Below are 24,154 nucleotides of genomic sequence, written 5' to 3'. Positions count from 1 at the left end.
CATTTCATGGCAGAACCATAGTTTAAGAGGTTGATCAGATATTTTGATCATGGCTTATTAACTTTCTGGGTTTCTATTGATCCACATTAATATTCCATGTGGGGAAAAAAATCTTCCAAGAATATACAATGTGACCTCTTTAAACAAAACAAACAAGTCATTTTAAAAAAGAAAAGGTCATTTAAATGCATTCACAGTTGTGAATCAGGTTCTATCTTCAGTACATGATCCACCGTGAAAAGGTAGAAACCTGAAAAACTTTTGCAGAAATTAAGAGATGGAAGTACAAAATTAGAGGGAGTAAAATGGTTGGGATGTCTTGAATCTTGCCAGATTCTCTAGGCAGCTCTGTCAGTCATCTTCAGTGCTATGTTTTCCATACCAAAATAATTTCCCTGTAAGCTTTTTGAAGTTCTTCCTTGTTCCTAGGTATACGTCTCTTCCTAAAATAATTTCAGTCATAACTATGGCTTTCTTACACCATACCCTATACCTGCATTTAACTCTCTGTGTTCTCCCATTCTTTGCTTAGTTATATCTCAGATGCATAGATGTCACAAGCTGATTATGCGTCTTGGACAGTGTATATATAATTTGGCAAACCTATGAAATGTCATCTTGCATACATAATCTCAGACTACAGAAAAAAGTGTTTCTTTCTGAGGTGTAGTTTTGAGATGTACATGCTACTTGATCCAATATCTGCAGTTCCTTATTAAGAATTTTATGAAATCTGATTTGTCCTTTCTAAGTCTGAAAGGTTTTCTGTAAGAACTGAGAAAGATCTCTGTCACAGCGTGTGCAGTAAGCTTATACGACATCCTTGCTATCCCTCTTCCTCCAGTTCATCAGGAAAGAGTGTTGAGCAGGGTGTCAGCTATTTTCTTAAGGAAGTAAAACATACTGATTGCATTGACTGACTGACTGCCAGTGTTGCTACCTTGACTGACTTCTGAATTTCTTGATCATTTTCAACTACGTTTAAGAAAATTCTTAGAGATATGACCATATATAGAATAATGAAAACTACCACCTGAGTAGAGGAAGGAAAAACATTGAATGTTTAGAAGAACAGAAAACTAGAGTGAACTTGACCCTTATTCCTTCTGTTTGATCAGTCAATTTAACTAAACTAATGATACATGGCTCAGAATAAATTGCTGTATTCTCTTTTAAACTTGCTGGTGATCTAACAGCTGGACAAGTTCACGTGTAGAGCTAAAAATATTGCTGGGACAGTTTGGTGGCTGTTGAGGTGGGGTAGTTCTAGAAAACATGGCCTTTTTGTGAAAAGGAGAGAGCAGGAATGAATACAGGAAGCATGCTGATAAGCAACCAGGTGCTCTTAGTCCAGCTACTCACACAACAGGATTGTAAGGTACAAGGGGGCCTGTGATTCCCTGCTGATGTCCACTGCTTTTTGGTATTGTATTAGAGGAGAAATTAAGTCACTATTCTGACTTTTTAATGAAAAAATACTGTTTTTCAAGAACTAGAATACTATTGTGGAGCACTACTTTGGGAGCTTCTAACTCTTTGTCCATTGTCCTGCTAACTACACATGTAAGTCTGAACTGTCAGTTAAATCGGTCGTTACTTGGTATGTTGCAGTCTAATGGTCACACATAGTATTAATGTACAGAATAGTTAAGAGTATGGATTTGAATAGTTACAAGGTGGTACAGTACATAAACCGAGGAAGTCTGAAACCTAAATGTGAGCTTTGAATTAAAATAAATCATTGCAATTAGTCATAATTACACATCATCTTTATTACTGCCTTCTCTTGCATTCTGACTGTAATTTTGACAATCCGAAGCAGAAAATATCAGATTGTATCATACAAATGTGTCATTTAGCCTTCGCTTTTTCTAATAATATCAGGAGATCTACAGTGATCTGAGAGAAACTGTAGGTACCTTTTCAACCAAATCCTTAGAGACTGTTCTGCTGGGTTTAAAGTAGTATGTATGTACATACATGATCCATGGAGTAAATACAGCTCCCTTGTGTTGTAAATCAACTATGTGAAAAAATAGAAGTTTAAACAGATACATGCATGTAGATTTAAAACTTTGTAAGTAGTTATAACCGTGACTCCTAATAAAACATCTTAGAATAAAAACTTTTTAGGTCATACAAAGTATATCTGGTGCCATCTGCTGATAATAATTAAGAAATATTTGCTAGTGATACTAAGCTCAGAGACCTAATACTTTTCTTACCCCAAAATACATAAAATGGATTTAAAAATTTTATATGACTAATTACAAATTTCCTATATGTAGTGAAACTTTGCTACTGCGAACTTAAAATTACAGGTCTCTACATGTTTTCATTGCATACTTGTATAATAATACAGACTTAGAGCCATTGAATGTAAGTGATTAGACTTTATATAATACAATTCAAGTGCATGTACCCGATTCTGATCACTCAGGAGTCTCATATTCATAAAACACTATATAAAAGTTGCATTTACCCTTAAAAAATCTCTTTTCTTTCAAAATTCTAATGTGTAAAAAGAAAATAGTATATGAAACTACATCACTTTTTCTTCTTTCCTGTGAATGTCTAACACCTCTCTCATTTCTGTCCTATATCATTTGGACAGCTGTGGGAAATTATTTCTAACTTCAAAATAATCTAAAATGCTACTTCCTCATAATACAAGTTATGAATCCACAGCTTCGTTCTCCACTAGGAAGCAAAGCAGCATTAATAGGAATGGATCAAGAGCAGTTTTCCAGTACCTCTGTGAAGGGGCTGCTGAGAAGACAGGGTCAAACTCTTTACAGTGGTGCATAGCAGAACAATGGAAGGTTACAGACAAATTGAAACAAGAGGTTCTTTTTTATGTAAGAAAAAATGAGGACAGGCAAGGAGTGGAACAGGCTACCCAGAAAGATTGTACAGTCTCCATCCATGGAAGTATTCAAGACTTTACTAGATAAAACCCAGAGCAACCTGATTTGATCTCATAGTTGACCATGCTTTGAGCAGGCAGTTTTACTAGAGACCTCCCAAGGTCCTTCCAACATGAATTACAATTTAATGACTTGCACCATAGAACAGTTGATACTGAAGATGTGATAGCGACACTATTTGCATTTATGACAGTGAAGCTTAGACTAACTGTGGGCTAGCCCTGTAGATTGAATATGTGTTAGCAGTAAGAGCACTTCATGTGCCCTCCTGGAGCACGTCTTCCAGATTATATGCTCCCCCCCCCCCGCTTTATTACTGTTTTAGAGTAAATAAACTGAAAATCTGTAAACTGCCAGTAGCTGTAGCAGTTGAATATATGAGAAATTCTGCTTCATTTATTCTTCCATAGGGAGTATTTGGAAAATATTAGAAAAAAATAAAACTAATACTAAAGAAAATATTATAAAAGGAAAAAAAAATCCTTTGTTATTCCAGCTAGGTGAAAAGATTACTTTGCTCGTAATGGAAAAGCAGGCTTCTCCTGCAAGTGCCTAAAAGCAATTCATGCTTGGATATTACCAGCGTGAAGAGTCTAAAATGGGATAGGAAGGCAATAGAAACTTGGCAGTTCTGAAGGAATTTTGTCTTGCAGTTTTGTAATAATTGGTGATGGTGATTAATAAGCAGAAATTTATTCCAGACTGCTGTGTCTTCCAGTCAATGGTAGGTATCCCCTGTGCTCTATGATCTTTTGCTTTTTAAAGGTGCAGATCATACCAGAATGTAAAATAACTATCTTTCCCATTTGCACTGATGATCACCTGTTCTAAGAAAAACTTCTTAGAAGATTTTTTGAGGTGCATGCCACAAATTAATTTCCTCTATATAAGCAGAGTCATGCCAGACCATTTATATGGTAGACTATTCAGTGTTGATGATGTTTCATGTATTTCATTTTGTCAGAGTTTCTTGATTACTGACTGTCAGATTTTTGTTTGCTTGGGTTTGGGTTTTGTTTTGGTTTGTTTTTTTAAGCTAAGCTAGTAGTTTTCATTGTCTAGAGCTACAATTCACCTCTCATGCAGAAACTTCCTTTTGTTCCTAGATAATTCAGTTTTTCAATTCTATCTCTGAACTTCCATTGTTCTTTTGTTATTTCTGCATATATGTTAGCATTTTTACACCTGTTGTCTTACTGCTTCCATATCTTTTGTTGAATTTTTTTCTTTCCTTGTAAGTGTGTCTCTAAGATGATAAAATTTCAGTTGAACATTTATTGGATTCGTTGTTTAGGAATCAGGAAATATCAATAAACAAAGAATACCTGTGCCTGGGTGTTACATCATGGGGAGAGATCTTTTTCTTTGTAGGTATCCTCCATCGTTTAGAATTTGACCCTATACCTCTCCTTCAGAAACTCCTATCAATTTTAGACATTTTTCATAGAGATCTGGTTGAAAGATTGTCAGAAGATAGAGCTCCAACCATAAGCAGACTTGTTTTGTCATGCCTCACATAAAATCTCTTGAAGCCAAGATGTCTAGCATATACTGTCTTTGAAAATGGTGGAGCTTTACCTTATCTCATAAAGTATTGCTGAAAGGCAAACCAAAAGGTACTGACAACAAGCATCTGAACAGTCAGCTGCTCTCTCATATACTTTAGACAGCAGATCACATACATGCATGTTTGTAAGTCCTTGTAATGCTCTGTTGGTGAAAATGAATTCTCAAAATGGAATGTTTTGAATAAACCTGAAAGAGGGAAAAAAAAAATCTTCTACACGTTCATCTTAAACTTGAGCAGCATTCTTTTATCTCAGTGGTCACTCTCTTGCTAGTAGATGGATAAAGCTTCATTGGCACAAAATACTTAAGCATATATGCTGTGTGATCCTCCAGACTACCTATTAGGAAATTTACACTTTGCATGCAAATGCCTTCCTGATCCAGTCATCTCGGTTTCTCCACTTGCATGAAAACAAAACTCAATTTATTGTCTGGCTTCTCTGTTTCAGACAAGTTTAAGTATCCCAGTAACTGCCAACATGTCCTTTGGCATTTCTTTCAGGGAATCAAGGCTGACCTAAAAGCTAGTTCTCCTGTATCACATTCACACTTGCTTTAAATCTTTAAATCCCTGTCCCTTCTTGATGAAATCTGTTTCACTCATTACCTATAAATTCAAGGATGAACAGCGGTTAAAATGTTGAAAAGGTTACTTTTGCTTTGTGTGTATGTAGAGTTGAAGGAAAGACAGACCAGTGGGATAGTGAAATTATTACTAGTACTGCCACTTTAAGGAAGAGCATAGATCTTTGGGCAATGGTGCTTGTCTTGTGAAATGAAGTATTGCAGTCATCAATGCAGTATTGCATTGATGAGTAACACAGCTTTAAGTGAGTTTCTTAATTACATTGTTATCTATGCTGTTACATATCTTTATTGATCTTTTGCATACTTCTGTTTATTAGGATTATTTTTCAGTGATTCACAAATGTGATTTCAACTATGCTTTTAATAAGAGGTTTAACTTTTTTCTAGCAGCCAGATAATATTGAAATAAAATCATAAGTATCTCATGTTTAATCCTTTTTTATTTTTGTATTTTTAAAATAAAACACTTCCTTCCATGGGACTGTTACATACACAAACAAAAAATACGGTACATGCAGTTTAGACTAAGAAATAAAGTTTTCTCCCAAATGTTTTCATTGGTAGCACTTTGAAAATGTCCTGAAAATCCTGTAAGATTTTACAATAAAAATTTACAACTTTATTGTAAAATTCAATTGCTTGTATTACTACAGTTTGTGTGGGACATTGCAAGTAGCATCATAGCAGTTTTGACTCTGCAATCCTGAATCAACAATGAGGATTATAATCTAATGTGTATATGAAACAATTTTTTTCTTTTTTTAAGATAAACTCCTCGAAAGTCCAACTGTTCTGTGTTATGAAAACGACTAATCTGTAGAACTGCACTTTACAATTAATTATTTTTGTCATAGTTATTCTTTGAAAGTAACTTCTTTATGTATTAATTCATAGCTTTATTTAACTTCACTGTTTTTATTCAAAATTCTTTATTTTCAAAACTTAAAATTAACAATCTGCAAATGAAAATTCAACTCATTTAACAACAATAAATACAGATTCTGACTCCCCAGACTTGCATTATTTCCTCTACCCACCTAGTTTGACTTGCATGCTATGACAGAGGAATAAGATAAAAATTACTGAAGTGTGCTAAACACGTACTTCCAAGTGACCTCCAGTTAAGAATGCTCAAGAAAAACTGACTAGACATCTGAATTAATGTGTTAATTATACATGTACCTATTACACACATTTATTGTGCTTATAGGAAGTATTTAAAGAAAAATCATTTTGGTTTTTTTAATACATCTGTTGCCTGTGTTGTTGTTGGTTTTTATTCCTAGATCTTCCTCAGAACTGTGATCCTAACATTCCCCTAGTTGCTCAGGAATTAATGAAAAAAATGATCCGTCAGTTTGCGATTGAGTACATTTCAAAAAGTAGCAAAATTCAAGAGAACAGAAATGGTTCATCGTTTGAACCAAGTCTGATATGTAAAAGTATCCAAATGAACCAAACGGAAAACTCCCTTCAGGAAGAACAGGATAGCCCTCTAGACCTCACTGTGAATCGAACTCAAGAACAGAATACTCAGCAAGGTAAATTTCTCTATCTGCTTATCTGTGTTTTGCTGTCATTTATTACTTTATTATATCTTATTCCCTTCAAAAATAAATATGTCTGTCAAATATATATATGTTTTGTCTTTCCAAAGTAGTAATCAGTATATAGGGGGGAAAAAAAATTATCCTATGTGATTAATATACGGTTGAAGGAAAATTGGCATTACATCAACTTAGCACTTAAAGAAAACGAATACATTTTTCTTTAAATGCCAGGAAAACTGTTATAAGATAACTGTTAAAAAACATATTCTTTCTGAAAACATTTTTCATATTGGGTGTTAGTAGATAAATATTCTCATTTCTGAGTGCCTGCATTAAATAAGTGGTATTGGAATTTCTCAGCTTTAGAATACTGAATCTAAGTCAGCTCACCTGTGGCTGTCAGAGGTAACAGTGGTTCCAAGATTTTGTTGAAGAAATGACTGTTAAGCCTTCTGAGAAAAAAGGGAAAGATACCAGAATTTTGGAAAGCAAAGGTCATTCTGTCTATGTCAGTCCTTGGACACTTTGATTCTTTAAATACAGGCTGGTTAGAATGATGGAAAGATTAATTTGGGAGGAAATTTCCATACTGCATGTCTTAATCATTATAGATCAGTGCAACTTTCTTAATTGAGAGTAAAGCTAGAAAAAGAAAAATAGTCTGTCTCTCTATCATTTACAAAAAGGAAATAATTTCTTTGCCTTGAGCAATATTGCTGTCCAAAACTGATAACAATATAATCACAAGAGTGTTTTGGACTTTGAACTTGATTTGGATTAGCAGCAATTTTCAGGAAGGGTTGTGACTGTCATGTGTAACTGAAAGCAGTGGCAAAAGTAGCTTTTGTTTTTTACAGACACAAGAGTCCATGTTAATCCTAGAATACTGCTGACCAAGGGGAAAAGTTTACCTGTATGTCATGTATCATATTAAAAAAGTTAAAAGAAGGTAGAATTGCAGAATTAAGTTGTGCTTTTTTTTAGATGTACAATGGTCAGAATGAATGCAAGTTTTGTATATGTGTACTTAATGCAGTCTTTAATTAGATGATGCATCCTGGGATGGGGCGCGGGGGGGATTCTGACATGGATTTACCTTGCTAAACTTACCTATTCTAGATTAAATTTTAAGCATCCTTTCTCTTTGACAACAGAAACATTAAGAAATTGTGGAATTCCTGCTTTTATTCTGTGTGGTTAGCAGAAACCAGTTCATGCTTTGGTTTAGTGAATACCTTGTGGAGATTAAATCCTGAGAAAATGTCTGTTGTGCTTTGACATACCTCTGCTATGGATGAATTACAGATTTTAGAGATTTACAATTGGCCAGGTTGAAGCAGGTTTCTTTTGCGAGGGTAATAAAAAGTACTTTCCTGATATCAAAACTATAGCCTTTTGCTTACTTCAACAGCTGGTTATAAAGAATAACTAGTTCAAAATGTCCATGAGGGAGCAAAGTCCTTAAAAACAGGTTCTGGTCCTTACTGAACCCAAGTAAATCTTTTAAGGAGTGAATGGGAAGGCAAAGGGTGAATGAGGCAGGGACACGAAGAAAGTTCTGCCACCCTCAGCTATTTGATAATTCATTGATCTTTTGTCAAAAAAAAAAACCCTTAAAGTATTGAGAGATTGAGGTATTTCAGTCTTTTTTTATATCATTTCAATTGCTCCTCTAATGAGGGTAAACAGCAAGTTTAGAATTGTGTGTCTTCAGCAAAACATCTGCAGCTAAAACAGTTGCTCAGCGTACGTAGTTTACTATGTAAAACTTGTATACTGTGTAAGATATTGTCAGTTCTCAGAACTTGCACTTCCATGTTTGCTGGAGTGCTTTGCAGATGTTAAAGATACCAATCCTGCTGTGAAGTTTAGAGCTACTGAAGTGACAGGAAGTATTGAAACAAGACTGTAGCTTCAGAGAGGTTTCAAGCCATTTTATCTTATCTACCAGGGAAGTTGTCTTGCACTTCCTGTTTCCCACAAACATATAAATTTTGAGCTATCTTAGCTTTCCACCATAGTGGTAGCAACACAAGCAAATACAATCAAGATGGAAAAAGTCAGCCTGCTCTTTTTATTTGCATTGTGTTCTAGGTACAATGATTCATTAAAAGTTCTTTCCATTAGCTATTGTCAGGGACTATGTATTATTATTCTACCTACCCCTCATCTCTGTCCTTTTCCTGAAGAAAGCTTGTATATATTGGAGTGTCACGTGGTTACAGTAGGGAATTGTGACATTTTTAAATTGGATTAATTTTTAAAATATGTTATTCTGTATCTAACATAGTATACTACTTCAGTCTGGAGACTTGTAAAAGCTATGCCACGGTTCCCTTCTTAGTAGCATCTTTTAATTGTTGTGCAACTCTTTGCTTTTTGTAATTCCTTTTACGATTTCCAAATGAAGTGGCAGTAACAGACTAGGAAGTTCAAATTTGTACATTGGCCTGTACATTATCTAAATAATAAAACAGCCTTGTTCCTTTACTATGGAATGATTCTTGGACTTAAGTTGAGAGGAAGGAGTAAGCTTTATTTTCCGGATCACTAGAAGCATTTTTTTGCATTGAGCAGATCCAAGCGAAGTGCTACCTCAATACTGAAAAAAGATTCTGCCACTGAAGATGTCTGGATGATCTTATCTCATTTAAGAAAGCTTCTTATTTTCCTCCAGTATCTGCAGGCCATCTCTGTGAAGTACTCCCAAGATACTCATGTCTGACACTTGCAGGTCTGATAGCCCTGTGTATTGGGTTTACATGGCAAGGTTTTGGTACTTGAGGAGGGCTGCAGGGGTGGCTTCTGTGAGAAGAGGTCAGGGACTGCACTGTGCTAGGCACAGCCAGCTCTGCAAAAGACCTACAACAGGCCAAAGTGGAGCACGTCTGTGAGGTTTGTGGTGCCTCTGTGAAAACATTTTTAAGAAAGAGCAAAAATGCTGGACAGGCCAAGGAGTGTGAAACAGCAGGGTAAACAACAAGGTCAGAGGTGCTCCAGGCACCACAGCAGGTATTTCCCTACAGGACATGGAGAGGACCACAGTGGAGCAGATATTCACACTGCACCCTGTGGAAGACCCCACATTGGAGCAGCTGGATATTTCCTGAAGGAGCTGCGGCCTGTGGAGAGCCCACAATGGAGCAGGGGAAAAGTGACAGGAGGAAGGAGCTGTAGAGAGGAATTGTACTGACTGTAACCCCCATTCCCAGTCCTGCCTTTGCCACCTGAGAATGGAGGGAAGAGGTAGAGGAGTTAGGAGTGAAGTTGAGCCAGGGAAAAGGGGAAGGGGGATGAGGTAATTTTTGTATTTTTCTCATTATCCAAATCTATTTTAGTTTGCAATAAATTAATTTTCCCTAAGTTTGTTTTGCCTGTGATGGTAATTGGCAAGTGATCTCCCTGTATTTATCTTGATGACCTTTTTCATCATCATCTCCCCACCTCCCTGTTGAGGAGGGGGAGTGAGAGAGGGGCTGAGTGGGGGGTCTAGCTAATGGCCAAGGTCAATCCATTGCACCCCTGGTACTGAATCATTCAGTACTGAGTATTTAAGCACTGGCATCTAAGTATGTCCAGGTGGCACCTGACTGATAGCAGTCCCAAATTATGCTTTGCTTTCTTCTACATGTGGAAGTGTGGTAACTTAGCAGGATGCTTTAATTCCCATGTATCAGGCAGTTACTTCACTGTCAGTCAATTAGAAGGGACTGCCTCCAGAAATACCTGGTCAACTTGCTCTTTTTTCCTAATCCGTGTAACTCTAAGACTGTCTAGGCCTTGAAAAGAAAACTCTGTATAGTGAAAGAAAATTTGTGTGCACTACATCTAATAAAAGTAGGCTGATATTATGTATTTTTGCAATATTACTCCAAACTAAGCCAGGGGAAGAGCAGCATCCTTGCAGAATAAAACACTGAGTGAGGAACAGTCTTGGAATATCCTGCAGAACTTATTATTTTCTTGTGCAGTATGATGCTGAGCTCTTTGGGGAGTGTTTCCCAGCAGGAGCTAACTAATGCAGAGGCTTCTTTCTCTTGTTAGATACAGGAGAGATGATCGCTTTCAAGCTGCTAAGCAAAGTGACTTACAAGAGGCAGAAGTATAATCTGTACAAATAAAATAATTTGAGAAGACTGTTAGTTTAGCTACATAAGCTTATTCGTGTTGCTGTATCTTCTAGGAACAAGGGTAGTGTGTAAACATAGCAGAAAAATGCAAGAGAATTTGCATAAATTTCCTTGTTTCATTGATCCATCATAGATTGGAAGACATCAGAAGGTAGCTGCCAATGTGTGACACTTTGCTGCATGAACTTTTTACAGCTGTCCTGTAGCTTTCTTGTTGTTGGCTATTATTGAAGTAGGGAAAAGGATAACCCAAGTCAAAAATTCTGTTTAAAAGATTTAACATAAAATTTTATTATCCAGTTTAACAATGTGCATGTGATTTCACCAAAATTTGTAGCAAAATAAAGATTTCTGAATAATGGTTCAGAATTTGGAAACAAGTCTTAATTTTTGAAAAGTGGTTTCATATCTCTTGAAAAGCCACACTGTGGTTAGTATGGCAAACTGGGATCACAGCATGTGTGCTCTCTTGATTGCTATGTTCATGGCTATTGAAAGAATTTCAAACGCTGACAAAAATAACTTTTTTATTTTTTAATATACTGTTCTTATATGTATTGGGGAAAATACTACACTTATTGAAGGTACGCATGCTCTGTTCCTAAAGACAAATTGTATAAGTTGTAAAAATATTCAAGAAATGGTTTGTTTAATACTTCTGCATGAGAAGGTCACTCTAAAAAGGTACATTTTTTGAAGGGAGTAGGTGTTTGTTTTTTTTTTTTTTTTCTTGACTGTCATAGTGGCTAACAGTCAAGATCCTTGTCAGATGCTTGCTTGCTTTCCTCTCAATGGCACAGGGGAGAAAACAGGAAGAACAAGGAGAGCTCATGAGTTGAGCTGATGACATGGTCATTGCTTACCACTCGCTGTCATGGGCAAACCAGACTCGGGGGAAATTTAAGTTAATTTTTGCCTATTAGAATAAACAATTATAAATGTGAGTAGCAGGAAACAAAAAGACACATTACAACATCACCTTTCCCTCCCCCCTTTCCCAGGCTCAGCTTCACTCCAGGTTGTCTTGTGACCACCACCCCCCCTTTCTTAAATATGTGTTCCCAGAGGCTCCCCACAAGTGGCTGTAGGGCTCAGCGGTGCCCTGCAGTGGGTCTGGTGGAAGCAGCTGGAACCAGCTGTGTCTGGCACAGGGCAGCCCCTGGTCTCTCCTTACAGGTGCTGCCAAGACCTTGCCATGGACACCCAATATGTAGCCATAGACTTTTCATCTGCAAGTCTTCATTTTACAAAACACCACGTCTGGTCAGCAAAAATGGGCTAGTCAAAGCGGTAGTGAAGAATTAATAAAAGGCTCTGGCGTTCTTATGGTTCTTTGAAAACATTGTTTCTATATGCTGCAGCACAGAAAGCAGCCAGCAGAATGCAAGGCATCATCAGGAAAGGTACTGAAGGCAAGACAGTGTCATTTTGTTGCTATGAAATGCTTTATTGAGGTTTACCACAGCATGTTAGATAAGGAAAGGGAGAGTTGTTATTTACTAAATCTCATAGTATTAGAACTAGACAGGGCTTGATGAAATGTCTTATAAGGGAAAAACAGATAAAGGGCACAGCAGTTTGTGAACATCAGGAACTGCTGTGACAGGAGGTTGTGGAGATGAACAGTGTTGCTGGCTTCAAAAAAGGCCTTGGACAACTCCTAGCTAACAGAACTAAGGCCAGAAACTGAAGCAAGAGTAGGCGGGGATGTATCCGAGATCCCTAATGCAATGATAGCAGGTACTGGGGGAGCAGGAGAGAAATGAGCTGCAGGTAGTGGCCAGGCTGATGTGCTCTCCCACACTAGGAGTGGAATCTCCCATGCCTGGAAACTGAGGACTGAGTAGGTTGTCTGACTTAGTAAGGCAGCTCATAATAGCTTGTGAGAGGTTTCCTGCAATCTAGACAAAAAAAACCCAAAAAAACAACAGAGAAGTTTGCTAGAATCAGTACAGAAATACCAACTGTAGGAACTCAAGGGTGATCCATACAGTTTCTGTTACTTGCTCTCCTTGCGCGTGCCCCCCCCCCGGTTTCTCTAACATCACTAGTCTGGAGGAGTTTCAAGTAATTGTGGTCCTGATTATTTTGAAGATGACCTTTGATCACACTTAGTTACGTCTTGGTATTGCTGCACCTGATGATCTGGTGCTGAGAAGCAAAGGCCAGAGGGCGAGCTATTTCTTTGAAGGTTGAAATAATTTAATTTGCACAGAAATAACTTCATTAGAAGACCATGAGCAGTAGACCTGAAAACCTTATAATTTTTTTCTATATTATCCAGTGTTACATAGTATTGTTTATGAAGACTGTTGTCTTAGTAGTCATGGCTTCAGCTAAAGAGTGGAAGTAATTCCATGTCTCTTGTTAAAACCATGTTACAGAGTGTTTTTTCTATTCCTGATGTCATTCAGTTCCTGTCCAGAATTCTTGCTTAAATACCTGTTTTGAGTGATTTGATAGAAATAATGGAGAGTTCTGGCTCGGTTTAAAAAAAAACTTGTTCCTGCCTTGCAAGTAACAGGCTTTTAAGGTTCATTGTCCACCTACCTGTAGGATGCGTCTTTGCAAACTTTTTGGTCTTGTACCTAATGAATCAAAGTGAACATCTTTACTGTGTATATATACATATATTCATTTCATTAGGTAGCATTTCATTACATCCTAAAGCTTTATAGCAAATGCTGTCGCTTTCCTACTAATTATAGGTTCTACTTTGTTATAATAATTGATACTACTACAAAACAGGAAGATCTACCAAAATGAGGAGCTATTGTGGTTTTTTAATGAATCTTTTTGACTTCTCAACCCTTTCTGCATCAATTTTGGGGGTTTTATGTTGTTTGGTTTGTTGGGGTTTGGGTTTTTTGTTTGGTTTTTTTTTTTAATTTGAGTGAAATCACTGAATAAAAGCCTGGTGTATGGTGACTTTATCTGGTATTTTGTATGTATATCAAATTTCTTGCATGGTTCTCTTTCACTATTTTTACTGAGGATCATCTTCCCGTAAAGCATTGTCTTCAGGGAAGTATGATAATGATACATTTGCTGTGTTGAAGGAACCAACTGTCTTGAACCTGAAATGACTCTTCAGTTCTGCGTACCCTTTAGAAGCCCAAAATGTATCTAATTTTTTTGTTTCAGGAGCCTGCATTTTTAGTACTGTGTTCTTTTTAGTCAAGTTTTTTTTCAAGTTATTGGTGACCTTGTGTTGTCAAAGCTGATTCTGAAAGATTGGAAATGAAAATTATTTTGGTTAGATTTTGTTATGGAATCTTGTGAGAGTCCTTGGGTTTTGTTTGTTGGGTGGTTGGGTTTTTTCCCCTAAAACTCTATTTAGCTTCATTTTTTTTTTTTTTGTAGATTGAATAGAGATTAGCTCTTCATAACTTGATGGGTTGTGAAATTTGAAGTAATTTTTTCTCCAGTGACTTTGTCCAGTGATCTCTTCTAAACTTTTTTTATCATAGTGCCTATGAATATCAACTGAAGATGGAGAAAACTGTTGTGAAAGGGAACACACAAACACTTAAGAAAGGGATATGTACTTTGTATGGCTGACAGAACACAACAGATGGAATCTGTCTGTTGCACAGGACTTGGGGACATTGTGAGCTTAGGTATTCGGGATACTTTACAGCTGGGTAGGCCAAATAGTCCCTGTGGAATATTTCTGTAGTGGTTTTTTATTGGCTTTTCCTTCTGGAATATCACTGCAGCAGAACGGTTGATCAGCATTAATTCATCCTTCATTTAACTTTCTTAAGATAAGGAAGACTTTGAAAGGAACGCATTCAGGAGAAAAAGGAGCATCTTTGACAAGTGGAATAATTCTAAATATTTATTCTATTTATGCTGACTTATGATGCTACTTGTTATCTCTTTACCATTCTTCAAATAATACAAAATAGTTGAGGCAAAACAGTCAAAAACTGTTAAAAACAGTCCAAAACAAATAACTGGATTTTATTATTGGACAAAACTATTTCTTTGCAGTATTGGTATAAAGGAGTTAGCCTAACAATTTTTCTAACTTCTTATTCGAGTGTTGTTGGCATTTGGACTACTCAGCCAACGCTTCGTGTCTGCATCTGAGTATGTGTGAAAATATATACAGTTGATTGATGTTTTAGAAATAATACATAGTAACATGAAAATGACATTGATGTAAAAAGGGGCTAGCATAAGGTTGCTTTGTAGAGTTGAATGTTGAACTACATGTTGAAACTCAAAATTGGATTCACAGAGCTCAGGCACACAAAACAGCCCAAGTTTGACACAGAGAACCAAGGAAGAAAGGTATGAAATTAAATATATTTAGGGGATTTATCTATAATTTAAATGTGATTTAAAAAAAAAAAAATGAACTAAAAGGAGTATTTCAGGTGCTAATTAGTTTCTTTTATTTTCAATGTTCTTAAATATTGATTTTTTTTTTTAAAAAAAAAAAGGATTTTGTATTTCAGTACTTCATAGACTTCAACAGCCAACTATAAATCTTGAATTTAACATTTGCCAGTGACTTAACAGAGCAGACCCCAGTTTAGGTCTAGGTCTTTCCATTTCTCTGGTTTCATCATTACGTATACGTGGGGATGGCAGGGGGAATATGTATAAACAATCTGTTAGAACCTTTAATGACATAGGTCTCATATGCTTAAAAGTGTATATTGGGCTCGAGCTCTCTTCCCAGTTACTGTGGTACTACTTTCTCATCCAGTAACCTGGTCTGATCTCATAGCTGACCCTGCTCTAAGCAGGAGGTTGGTCTAGAGACCTCCTGAGATCCCTGGTAGCCTGAATTCTCCTGTAAGCCAATGATTTAGTTATGTCAATTTTAACTTGTCTTTCAGGCTTGTTTGTTTAGAGTATGTAAACATGAATACATGAAGAAGAATAATAATAAAAGTGCATTGCTTTGGTTGCCTTGAAAGTAAACAGTGCAATATAGATGCATATGTGGTTTTTAAAAAAGCAGTCACATGTTTCTGTTTAAGACAGATTCTTTTAAATTTTATTATTTCTGAATGGGTTTTGGGTTTTTTTCCTTAATTTTAAAAAGTTTTGTTGCAAATCAGATTTATAAAACCATTTTCTGACAGCTGACATTGTTAAAGGAATAAGATGTCGGAAATTTTACAAGATAAAGTAACTACTTAAAAATTGTGCCATAGGTACAAACATTTGCTAACAAAATTTCTGAGATTGTCCTTAAACAACTGCTATCATCACTACTCATTCTTTGCAGGGGATGGAGTGCTAGATCTCTCTACAAAGAAAAGCGCAAGGTTGGAAGAACCAAAATATGATCCATTGTGTTCTGAAAACTCAGTGTCTGGGTAAGCAATGTTTAGGACTCTCTTTGGCTTATGTAAAAGACAATCCAGGTTTCTCTTCTCTGAAGTCAGGTTTTATGTTCATAACCTATTTGTATATACTGACACACACACGTGGTTCCTATTTTGCTTTCAGAAGAATTTTTGTCACTCATAAGTGTGTGTCTATGTATATATCATATGTTTCATTTGTCTTTTTCTTTTTTTCTGTTTAAAGAAAAGTTATCAGAACAATCACCAAACTTTAGTTCATGTTACTAAAAATGAACTGAAAATTGATTACATAACACCTGAAAAAGTAATAGGATAGTAGAAGAAAATGTAAATATATTCTTTCAGAGTTTATTTAGGAAACTTCAATTTTGGACAAAAATGACCATTTTAATATTTAGATTTAAAATATTCTTCAACTAACATGAACGAGTTAAATGACTACTATCTATAATATTCCTTAATATGAGAGAGAGAGCAAGCGTGTGAGAGAGAGAGCTCTTAATGATCATACTTATACTTACATCATGGTTCTGACTATGGTGTGTGGTGGCAAATGGTTAAATTTCTTTATTCAGCAAGAAAAACGTTACTGCATCTGCTGAAAGCTACCACAAAACTAGTGAAACGCATTGTTTTGTTGGATTTTGTTATGATCTTGGCATCTTCCCATCCACTAGCCATAGCAGGACCCTTTTTGTCACCTGTATGTCTTACCAAATAACTTATTACAAAGAGGACTACAATAGCAACATTTGTTGAATGATGTAAAATTGCATTTTATTAATTTGCTGATATGAAGAAGTTTTAAAGTGAATATGACTTTGTAATTAGAGAGCTGTAAATAGTGGGTAGAAGTTTTTAAAACTGTGTTCTATTTTGCCAAAATGGACTTGATTGTTAACTACAGCACTTTATCTTATTGTTGTAGAAAGCCTAGTTTTGTGTAAGTCTGGGACGTTTGTGTGTAGTTATGTACTTATTGCTGCAAGTTTTCTATGAGGGGGTTGACTCTTTTATTACTTGTTTAGCGGTAACGTCACGTTTCTACTAACAAAAACTCCTTCAGGATTTGGGAATTTAACGGAACGTTAATTGTATAATTAAAATTATAACAGTGTTGCTCTGCAAGCATGTGAACAAGGGAATATAGCAAGCAGATGAGAATATTATCAAATACTGAGCTAGGATATAAAGTTCTTGGAAGGGCTGCTGTAGAAGCCACCGTATGATTTTTTGACGCACTGTCCTACCAGAACTGTAACATTTTGCTAGGATAATCATTTAACTACCACATCTCAAAGGCTTAAAAGTATCAGAAGCAGTGATGTTACCGAAGCAAGGAGTATAATAAAGGAGTGGACCCTTCCCTTCCATAGCTGTGTGAGAGTCTCTCATACATCAGTTTACCATCGTTTCATTCCATCCATCCAGGAGACTACACAGACACAGAGAGGACTATGTGGAAAGAAGTGCTGAGTTTGCAGATGGTTTGCTCTCAAAAGCTTTGAAAGACATTCAGTCTGGAGCACTGGACATAAATAAAGCAGGCATACTTTATGGCATACCTCAAAAAACTTTACTTCTCCACTTAGAAGCCTTACCAGCAGGAAAGCCTGCACCTTTTAAAAACAAAACTCGAGATTTCAATGATAGTTATTCATTTAAAGACAGTAAAGAAACTTGTGCAGTCCTACAAAAAGTAGCCTTGTGGGCAAGAGCTCAAGCAGAGCGCACAGAAAAAAGTAAACTCAGTCTACTTGAAACCTCAGAATTAAAATTCCCAACAGCTTCCAGTTACCTCCACCAGTTAACTCTACAGAGAATGGTCACTCAATTTAAAGAAAAAAGTGAAAATCTACAATATGAAACTTCAAGTCCTACTGTACAATTAAAAATTCCTCAGCTAAGAATAAGTTCTGTGTCCAAACCACAGTCTGATACTGCTGGTCTTCTGGATGTTATGTACCACGTTTCTAAAACCTCCTCAGTCTTAGAAGGATCAGCTCTTCAAAAATTGAAAAATATACTCCCTAAACAGAACAAAATTGAATGTTCTGGACCTGTAACTCACTCAAGTGTTGACTCCTACTTTCTGCATGGGGACCTCTCTCCTTTGTGTCTTAATGCTAAGAATGGGACAGTAGATGGAACCTCAGAAAATACAGAAGATAGTTTGGATCGTAAAGATAATAAGCAACCAAGAAAAAAACGTGGCCGCTATCGGCAGTATGATCATGAAATAATGGAAGAAGCTATTGCAATGGTAATGAGTGGGAAAATGAGTGTTTCCAAAGCACAAGGAATTTATGGGGTACCTCACAGCACTTTAGAATATAAAGTAAAAGAAAGATCTGGAACATTGAAGACTCCGCCGAAGAAGAAACTCCGATTACCAGATACTGGCTTATTTAATATGACAGATTCAGGGACTGGCAGCTGCAAAAATAGTAGCAAGCCTGTGTAGAATAATTGTTAGCAAATTGTTTTGTGTGTGTGTATGTATGTCTGTATACACACACTGTGTGAGAAATACATATGCTCACTCTGACAGAAGACGTGAAATTATACAGTTCAAAAACCACATACATGCCTTTTGAAAAATAGTTTTATTCAGGGTTTTCACTGTGGACAGAATTATAGAGTTGCTCACTTAATTCTGATAGTGTGTATTTAATATAATCCTTGTATAAATAGGTGAAAAGATTCAGGTTTTATTTAGTAGTCAATAGCATAAAGATGTTTTGGGAAAACAAGTATTTGTCATGTGAAGCATAATTTTTAATTGGTGAAGAACCACTCTACCCATTCAATAATCCATCTTATTATGGAAATACACGACCAAGGGTTAGCAGACTTTTATACTTCACAGAATACTTGCAATAAATTGTAAGTAACTCAGATTATACAAATCAAGGGATTTTTTTAAAAAGCTAGTTCCTTACAAGGAAGTGGATTTGTGAAGTATTGGTAGGATATAGTACATTCTGTGAAAGAAAAAAAAGTTCATTGTTACTTAAATATCCAATACAAGTAAGAAAAACATTTCATTACTAAAAATGTGTGTTTAGCAGGCATAAACTGCATTTTTTATCATTTTAAGAAAATTTTGTTGTTGGTTTAGAAAGAAATTGGTGTTTACAAAGTGTACACTTATAAAACCTGAGAAATTACTGTAGTTATAGAATTATTAAATATGAAATAAGATGGAATACTAAGAGCATAAAATAATTTAAACTTTAACATAATTTTCCTTTTTAGTTTGACAAATAAGGTAACTTGTAAGGTTTAAAAAGAAAGTTGGAATGCAACTTAGAGCATGTTCATAATGTGCACAGAATGAGCTTGAGAACGGTTTGGGTTTGTTTGGTTTTTTTGTTTAAACGTGCTGGCTAGTTGATGTTATGACTACTTAAAATTTATTTAAGGATAGTGTCACACTCCTATTGAAAAACCTCACTGTAACTGTAACGTATTTGCTGCTGTGACATTTCGAAACATTTTCAGTTTATCAAAATGAATACCAAGTTACATTATCATTTTGCTAATAACCAAATTTGCAGTTCAGGGTCTTGATAGAAATACAAATATTAAACAGTGAAGCTGTTTTGAACTTTCAATAATATAAATTCTTTATAAATTTGGTAGTTAGAAGTTAGGCAGTTCACTTTAAATACGTAACTTTTAATAGAATTTAAGGGAGACCAATTACCTTCATATTGCAGTTTTTACATGAATTTTGAAGTATTCACATTGGACTTTATATCATAGTTAATTTTTTTGTGTAATATCACAAAGTATATGTCTACATATGAAGAATGGGGGCTTGCTTCATACATTCAATATTGAACATCAATGCCCTTTTCCTCTCAAAATGTAATTTTTTTCTTTATGCATCTAATTTGGCATAGAAAAAGACTTTTCTCCAACTTTCATACATCTGCACATGCATACTTTTTTTCCCCACTTAAATTTGCATGTGTATAGGCTAATTATGAAACTAAAAATAAAATCAAATGGGACATTAGATACATATGGGCCACATCAGATGATCTGATTTATAGATCAACTTGCCATTACATTCAGTAGAGAGCATACTGCAATACTGATGGCAAAATCTAGCCCATATTTATTAATGCTACTAAAAAATAACAATTTCCACTTTAAAACAGAATAATCCTTTGAAACTGTACAACCAATGTCTCAGTTCTTTGGTCTCTCAGATCTATACTGAATCTTCTTCAGTGATTAAGGTTTACTTGCATATTACAAATGAATCCTTTTTTTACGCAGAACTGTACCTGTTAACAAGGAGGTCACAAAACAGCAGATGTCAGGGTCATCTTTCATTTTAAAAGAATTAAGCCATATTTTGTGAGGGCCAGAAGGGTTAATTTCTGAATATATCCCCAGTGAAAAATGAAGTTGAAAGAACCTTAAATGTTTCAAGATCTGTCTTTATACAGTTATACTTGCAAAAATTTTGGGCTTCAATACATTGCCTAATATTTGTACCATACTGATGTTTTTCTACTCCTCAGACAACGTTATAAATTTGGGTCAGAAGTTTATATTGAAGGCAAGTTACTCTTTTTATATCATTTAAAAGATGACCTGACCAAAAAATTAACAGGATTCATAAAATCAGGGATCATTTTACTATTGACTTAACAGTACTCAGTAGTTTTGTATGTAATATTATAATTAATTTTCAACATTTTAGTACTTGTATTTATTTTTTGGTCAGAAATAGTATATTAAAATATTTTTTGATAGTTTATAGATGATACTCAACCTGTAAGTGTTTAAAGGAACAGAATTATTTGTTTCTAATTATTAGGCTAACCTTTGATTACACAACTAAGGAAAGGCAGGGAAACGTGTAGATTCTCCTTCCCCAACCCCTGTGTATTCATTAAATGTCATTTAAATTACACATTTTGAACTGTTTTGTAAATTCAGTTACCAGTCACTACTTAGTAATTGACAATTTCTGAAAATTCCTGTTTCAGCAGAATTTTAAATGAAGGCGAAAGCAAGCCCTACATGCTTTCTACTTATTTGAATGTTTCTCAAGTATTTTATATTAAAAAACAGTGCCTCTGTTTTTAGAACTACTGCTCAGTAAAGCTGTTTAAACCATTTCTGGTAGCTAATGACAATTTTATATTAAATTGTATATTAACTTTAGTGAGACTGATTTTTTTAGTTGTTTACAGTACAAATACTTGTATTTGTTTTTTAATTGCAGTATTTCCATTGTCGCAGTAATTTAGTAAAACTCTGTGGCTGCCTTGATTTTTGACAGATTTTTGTTAACAACTGATTTTTAGGTAATTAGTTATATTTATGCATAAATCAATTGCACTATAATTCATGAATTATTTATTACAATATTTTCTAATGAATTCCATGTATTTGTCTTGTGTTGTAAATGTACTGTAATTCTGTTTCTTCTTTGTGTTGTTATATTCCTAAATCTGATTGTATGAATTTAATTGTTTAGTTAACGTGTTTCTACGTTGTAATTTGTAGTAAAGCACTTCAATGCTTTTGCACATAAATTTACAACACTGATGTGTGATTGATTTGCTCATTCAGTAAAAAAGAAAGAAAGAAACAAAAACCTGTACACTGACTCATTTGACTTACTCCTGAGGCACAAGTTTATTAGCAGTGGCTTAAGATCAAGAACTGTACAAATTAAGCATATAATGGCTAATTTACTAGAAGAACTTTATATATCAGAAATAGTAGCTTTAAGGAAGGATGACTTCTCAGAATTGTGCATTACTGAAAAATGAGAGGAAATTCAGAAAATTAATTTTGTAACAGTTACATACTTTAGTTTGCAGCTGAAAATTATCTATTATATATTACAGATAATATATAGCTTTTTTTGAGGGATTTATTTACTTAGTAAAGGCAAACATTTATATAAGACAAATTTATATTTCTATAACAGTTCTATGCTGTTCATACAAGTACTTGAAAGTTCTGTTCCCAGTTTTGTTCCTGTTCCCAGTCTGCAAAGAAGTTGCTAGATTGATCTATTTTGTCTGTGGCTGAGACAACAGAGGTTAGAACACTAGGGAAGGAAATCTTTTGGCAGTCCTCTGATAGAGCTCTTTCCTGATAGTTTTTTGGATTGGTGGAGGAGGCGAAAGTTTACTTTTTTATACATAACACGCTGAAAGGCTAGTATGTAACCTTATCACATCTCTGCCTTTGTGCCAGTTTTGGACTCCAGTCAGTCCCCACTCCATGGTATTAACTGTCCCTGCCCTCCAGCAGGGAAATAGTGTCATTCCATGCTTAACTTTTGTCTTCAGAGAGATTGTGCACAAAGGTACTGGGGGAGCAGCGCATGTTGATCTCAACCCTCTGTTTCCAATCCACTCTCTAGCCATCTTTTTGTGTGTGATTTGTAGGAAGTGTAAGACACTTGTGTGAAGGAAGTATGCAATTGTGGAAGTGATAGCTCTTCCTTCTATGAAATTATTGTTTAAGTCTTTTATCTTGAGGATAGTCTAAACTATTATGTGACAACACAAATTTAAAGGACTGTAGGAAGGAGTTACAGGAAACTGAAATACAATTCCATAATTGTATTGAAAAGCTACTAAAAAATTAGTTTGTTTAAATATATGGACATCTCTACAGACACGTGAAAGAAAATGCATTGCTTTAATGCTTTAATTTGTGTGCATAGTAAGCTTTGCTCCCAAATGGCAACCGTAAGGGGTGATGTGTCTTCACCAACTTTGGAGTGCAGTACTATTACAACAGAATAGATGAAGTTGTCCATCAACTTTAGAAACTAACATACGCTAAGGGAAATCAGATTATAGATGTTACACAATGGTAGATAACCAGGAAATAAATCATATTAGAAGAATGTCCAGTATGTCTGTCATAACCAGGATATTACTTTATACAACAGGTTGATATCCACATAGCAAATTCCAAGCAGTTTTTGAGGCCTTTGGAAATTTTGGTTACTGACTTTGAGAAGGCTTTAGGGCTCTGGAATTTTCTTCCACCAGTGAGCATATTTTAAATAGCAGTTATGGGTACAGGTCCTGTCCAGTGAAACTCCTTTAGATGTACCTTGCAAGTCTAGACAGACAGAAAGGTATCTGTATAGAGATGCAGCCTAAAGACTGTACTGTAGCCAGCTTTTTAGCAAACTGGTACTTAACAAATTAACTGTGATGTACAAACAAAATATTGAAGACCTAGTGCCATGATCGTTTTTTTTAATATATAGCCTTTCAAAACATTATTTAATTAAAGTAATGGTGGTGGGGAGGGCAATTAGTTTTTATCTTGAATTGTATTACTGGAATAAGCTTTGTTTTCACAAGTGTAGTAATACATTTCAACACCTTGTGACTCCTGAATTTGTCAGATTGAATAACACTCAGACTCTTCTCAGTGTAGTGGCATTTCAGAGAGTTACATCCTGACAATGCCATGACCTTGAATAATGCTGGTTTTACTTTAGAAGTTCAAAGAGAGTTTGTTTTCTTTGTTTAAACTGAAGTCTTAAAATCACAATTTCAACTAGTACCATCACAATTATCTTATGCTTTTATGAGTTAGTGTCATGAGATGCTTGATTTTTGAATATATACTGTTTCATACTAAATATTACAGAAGGAAAAAACATGAGGAATTATTAAGCATAGTTGGCTGGTTTTAAGCTCTAAACTTTAAAATCTATGTGGGACAATAAAAGTACAAATTTGTATGTATAACTTCCAGTACAAAACCTGAAGCTTAAAGTTATTAATGATGTTAATAACATTGGGTATGAGCTAATTACAGAATATGTAGCTTTATATTAATACAGCACATTAAACTTTAAATATGCTTGTTCCTTGATCAATACTGTTGTAAACCCAATCAAAATGAATTTTTTTTCCAAAGTACAGGCCTAAACGCAAAAAATTACAGGAGGTAATAGCAGGGCAAAAAGTTAGTGTCATGTTCAGAGTTTGGTGATATGTTTAAACAATACATACTTTTCTAAAACAGAATTCTTCTAACATTTTCTGCTT

General features: G+C 35.2%; 1 protein-coding gene across 12 annotated transcripts in view; it reads left to right on the top strand.

Annotated features, from left to right (window-relative positions):
- The window catches only part of LCORL (ligand dependent nuclear receptor corepressor like), an 84,246-nt gene that overhangs the window by 37,364 nt on the left and 22,728 nt on the right, over positions 1–24,154 (top strand). For 4 of the 12 annotated variants that reach the window (XM_054823847.1, XM_054823853.1, XM_054823849.1 and 1 more), the window contains exons 5-6: positions 6,371–6,625; positions 16,013–16,103. In XM_054823847.1, the coding sequence (XP_054679822.1) occupies positions 6,371–6,625; positions 16,013–16,103 (346 nt within the window). Of the gene's footprint in view, positions 1–6,370; positions 6,626–7,491; positions 7,676–14,234; positions 15,064–16,012; positions 16,105–17,525; positions 21,707–24,154 lie in introns of those variants that run through there. The other 8 variants (XR_008576847.1, XR_008576845.1, XR_008576846.1 and 5 more) reach the window with 7 other exon arrangements.

This window comes from Grus americana, chromosome 4 (genome assembly GCF_028858705.1).
Source record: "Grus americana isolate bGruAme1 chromosome 4, bGruAme1.mat, whole genome shotgun sequence".
Lineage (NCBI taxonomy): Eukaryota > Metazoa > Chordata > Aves > Gruiformes > Gruidae > Grus > Grus americana.
Note: the sequence above shows the minus strand (reverse complement) of the source record. Positions and strands in the feature narration are given on the sequence as shown.